Raw genomic sequence first — 3882 nt, forward strand, 5'->3', positions numbered from 1 at the left:
CTCCTAAATCACTCGTACGCACAATTTAAGAACAAATCTGTGCGTACGAACGGTTCTTGCATGAGGCCCAATGAAAACAATGTCAGATGTGAAAACTATATATGGTTTGATCTACTCACCATGTGATGTATCCAAATAACTGATCAACTGATCAGCTACCCACTTACAATGTGCAAGATGTGAAGCATATCATTGATGTTTTATCAGATTTGTTAAATTGTATCGATAAATTACCTTTAAGATAAGCAAGTGAAATTTAAAAAAAGGTTAAATTGCATTGTATTAGTTTGACTTCAGGCCACAACAAAAATCTGAAAACTTGTTTTCAAGACTGTTTCTATCCTTAAATGCCATAAAGATTTCTAGACATTTATGCTTATTATTGTGATTCTTTTGAATTTTTTATTTCCCTGAAGAAGAATCCCCAAGGGATCAGKCCAGTTCCATCTAATCTCTTATCTTATTATTAATTAGCGTTTGTTCAGCCGGCCTTTGCTAAATGGATTATGCTGCCTTTTTATTTTGCCCCYAAGGTTTTGTAGAATTGAAGTAAAACATATTCTGCAGGTGATAATTTCCCCCCTTCCTTTTAGCTGTGTGATTTGATGATGATCTGTTTCTCTACTGCCAAATATTAATAATCATCATGTAACCCAGGATTTGATGAGTTCGTGTAGACTTTGCTCTAATTGAAGCTCATATAACGTGTAGTCCCTATAAAGTCTGTTTGATTTGATGTCTGACCAAAGGGTTGTTTCAAGATTCTTGTCACAAATTCTCAACAATAATGTAATTTTTGCTGTTTTTGATTACAAACATCTAGCAGATAATAATGTTTGGGTTGAGTCCTTCTCACTGCCTGAACTGTATGGAAAGAAACTTGTCATGAAACTGAATTTGAATTGGCTGAACATGTATTTGCATAATTTGAATTGAAATGCATTGGTTTGAAAATTTATTTCACTAAAATGTAAAATGAATTTTCATTTTTGAAAATGAATTAACTTGCTTTGAAACTATATTTTAAATGCACATTTTACAGGCGATGTACTGTTCATTTTATTGAAAAGACCTCAGCAGCTTTGATAAGTGAAGCCGTAGCTCTGCTGTGTATTGTTTTAATATTCACAAATCATTTTTACACGTGGTTCAAGTTATGCCWGGTAAACTCAAGATGTTGGTAATTTTGAGGCTTTTTAAAGTATTTTTAATCAACGTTAGTGCATAAATGAAAACAAAGAATAAAGTGTAGAAAAGAAAAACTACAATATTATTTACAATATAAACATATCCCTGAACCAGAAAGGTATTTGCTTAGCGTTAGAAATAAGAAACATAGCAGGTCTTTTATGTTACTAAGATGTTCAGCTCAGGTGTTCTCATATACCTATAAACARGTGTGTTTATACTGCAAATGATCTCTGAATAGAAGTTGTTGAAAACAAAAACYCTTCATGATAAATGCTTTTTTACACGATGTATTGGAAAATAGTAATTCTTTGTTCGTAAATGTGATTCAGATAAAACTTGATTAATTGGAGCATCCTGTTATGAAAAGCCTTAAAAAGCCTTCAAAATTAGAAAAACAGCAGTTGTTGTTTTATTAAATGAAATCATCAATTTTCACTTCGCTTACTGAGATATAATGGTTTTCTACGTGATATTATTTTATGTGGTATTGCAGAATGAGATGCTCTCAGAGTAGTTTGTAAACTGTAAATGAAAGATATTTTTTCTTTTTTTATGGCATGAAAACATTTGATTATTACTCAGCATTAATTCCAGACCTGGCTTCTCTCCCTGCAAAGCTAATGTTGTGAAACGTTACAGTTGAGAGCTATTCTCTATCAGGAAGACAGTTATTATACCCATTAAAATCACAATCTAATTAATGTAATGAAGCCAATTAAACAGAGCTAACTTCGCTGGAGAGTGAATTCCCCATTCCCACCCACGAAGAGCAGAGAGAAAAGGTTTGGTCGTTTGATACCGCCAACATGCTAAACACAGGAAGTACTTACGCCATTAAGCTGGTTGCTGCAGCTGACTAATGACTCTCTTTCTGTGTTTGATTGTATCTGTAGGAATGCTGCTCCAGGAGAGTTTTATCGAGGAGCCCGACGGYCTGGTGTCCGTAAACCTGCTGGTGGTGTCTGCAGTTTCAGCCTTCTCCACAGGAGCCATCCTCTCCGGCCTCACCGTCTGCTGGATCATGAGCCATCGCCACTCCCGGGGTTCCGGCTCCAACGGCGGCCGGCGCAAAAACGACAAAGAGCAGAGCATGCTGGGACAGGGCCGCAGCGGGTCGGTGATGAGCGTGACGAGAACCAGCGGAGGTGAGAGACGCCGATCCCAGGCAGACAGCCTCTTTGTGATGCCCAATGGCTGGCCTAAAGGAGAGATGGATCCAGGCTTGCTGCCCACTCCGGAACAGACCCCGCTGCAGCAGAAACGAGTCATRCGTCTCCCGGACGCAGACTGGGACCAGAACCAGACATTCCTCACCTCTGTAGGGACGCCCTGTCCCAACAACGCYGTCATCTACCTGAGCTCCAAGTTTCTGCACGGAGGCGGCGGGGTYGTCCGGATAGAGGACCCCGGAGAGGTGGTGCTGCCCCCGCACACGGATCGCCAGCGTTACCTGATCCTGGCCACACAGCGAGGGGAGCACGGGGGGAGCCGTCCCACCGGCAACCTGAGGAACTCAGCAGGGGAGTACATCTACCCCGCCACGCCACAGGAGTCACCCGATCGGCGCCGGGTGGTGTCCGCACCCACCCCTCACATGGACTACGGGGAGCCTCGCTGGAGTCACGAGGCGCTCAACTACAACAGCAACAACGGCGTGCCCTATCACTCCCAGCGCCAGGGCCTCATCAGGCCCGACATGCACGGGCCCCGGGGGCTGGGAGAGCTCGCCGAATTCAGCCATCTTCTGGGGAAGAACATGGGAGAGCAYGCCCCCAGTGGCCAGTGAGGTGAAGTAGGTGGGCTGGATCTGAAAACCCCATTTGTACCAACAGAAAACTCTGCAGACTCACAGTCCTGGTCCAACGTTACCCTTTCTGTCCTCTCTCATGGCCATTCAATGTTCATTCAGATTACTGAAGAGAAAGACAGAAAGCAAAAAATAAATAAATAAATAAACAATCAAAGAGAGAGACGTTTCTCTGCTCATGATCTGCAGCGTCCCCCTCGGTTCTGTCAGCGGTGCCGCTCACAGATCACCGCCGGACAAATGAGGTAAAAAGAGGGGTCAAAACAAACAAGAATCTTGTAAAGACCTTTGGAGGATTTTTTTTTTTTTTTTACTTTTGCTTGCAGCTCCAAATGTGAAAGGTCTCCCTCCACCATTTTCTTCACTCTTTTGACACAACAAATTTTCTTTGGGAGTGATTTTTTTTCTGTCACGTTTTTTTTTTGTGCCAGTGGCATCCAGCAGACAATGATGTGCTTTATCTTGGATTATAGATGAGACAAAACTGTTGTAGCTGTGCCAGAAGGCATTGACTCTCAAAAAAAAAACACCTCTCATGCAGTATGTGAGCGTGAATGTGTGTGACCACGACAACCCCAACCAGCGTCCTTGTGTTAACTGTGAAGTATAATGAAGTTGGTGAATCCGTTGTTTATAGAGAAGAGATTTTATTGTGTCTATTTGAAGCTCTGTGTGTTTACCAATCAAAAGGTTTGACCAGTTAGGGCTCAGGCTCACCTTCTGAAGAGCCACCACAAAACGGAAGAAAGCAATAATTAGCCGAAAACAAATGACAATGAAGAGAAAGCCAATTTCATTTGATATTTTTATAAAAAAATCAATTATTACATCGATGGTGATTAAAGTGTATAGACGTCTGATGAAGTGGGTTTCTAGGGGAAAGG

General features: G+C 41.7%; 1 protein-coding gene across 1 annotated transcript in view; it reads left to right on the plus strand.

The window, feature by feature from the left end:
• sema6bb (sema domain, transmembrane domain (TM), and cytoplasmic domain, (semaphorin) 6Bb) overlaps positions 1-3632 on the plus strand; it is a gene marked incomplete at its 5' end in the record, with an annotated part of 112044 nt that extends 108412 nt beyond the window's left edge. Inside the window, 1 exon segment of the mRNA XM_014002896.1 lies at positions 2085-3632. Within this exon segment, the coding sequence (XP_013858350.1) occupies positions 2085-2977 (893 nt within the window).
• Positions 3633-3882: the final 250 nt, after the last annotated feature.

This window comes from Austrofundulus limnaeus, unplaced genomic scaffold (assembly GCF_001266775.1).
Source record: "Austrofundulus limnaeus strain Quisiro unplaced genomic scaffold, Austrofundulus_limnaeus-1.0 Scaffold15, whole genome shotgun sequence".
NCBI lineage: Eukaryota > Metazoa > Chordata > Actinopteri > Cyprinodontiformes > Rivulidae > Austrofundulus > Austrofundulus limnaeus.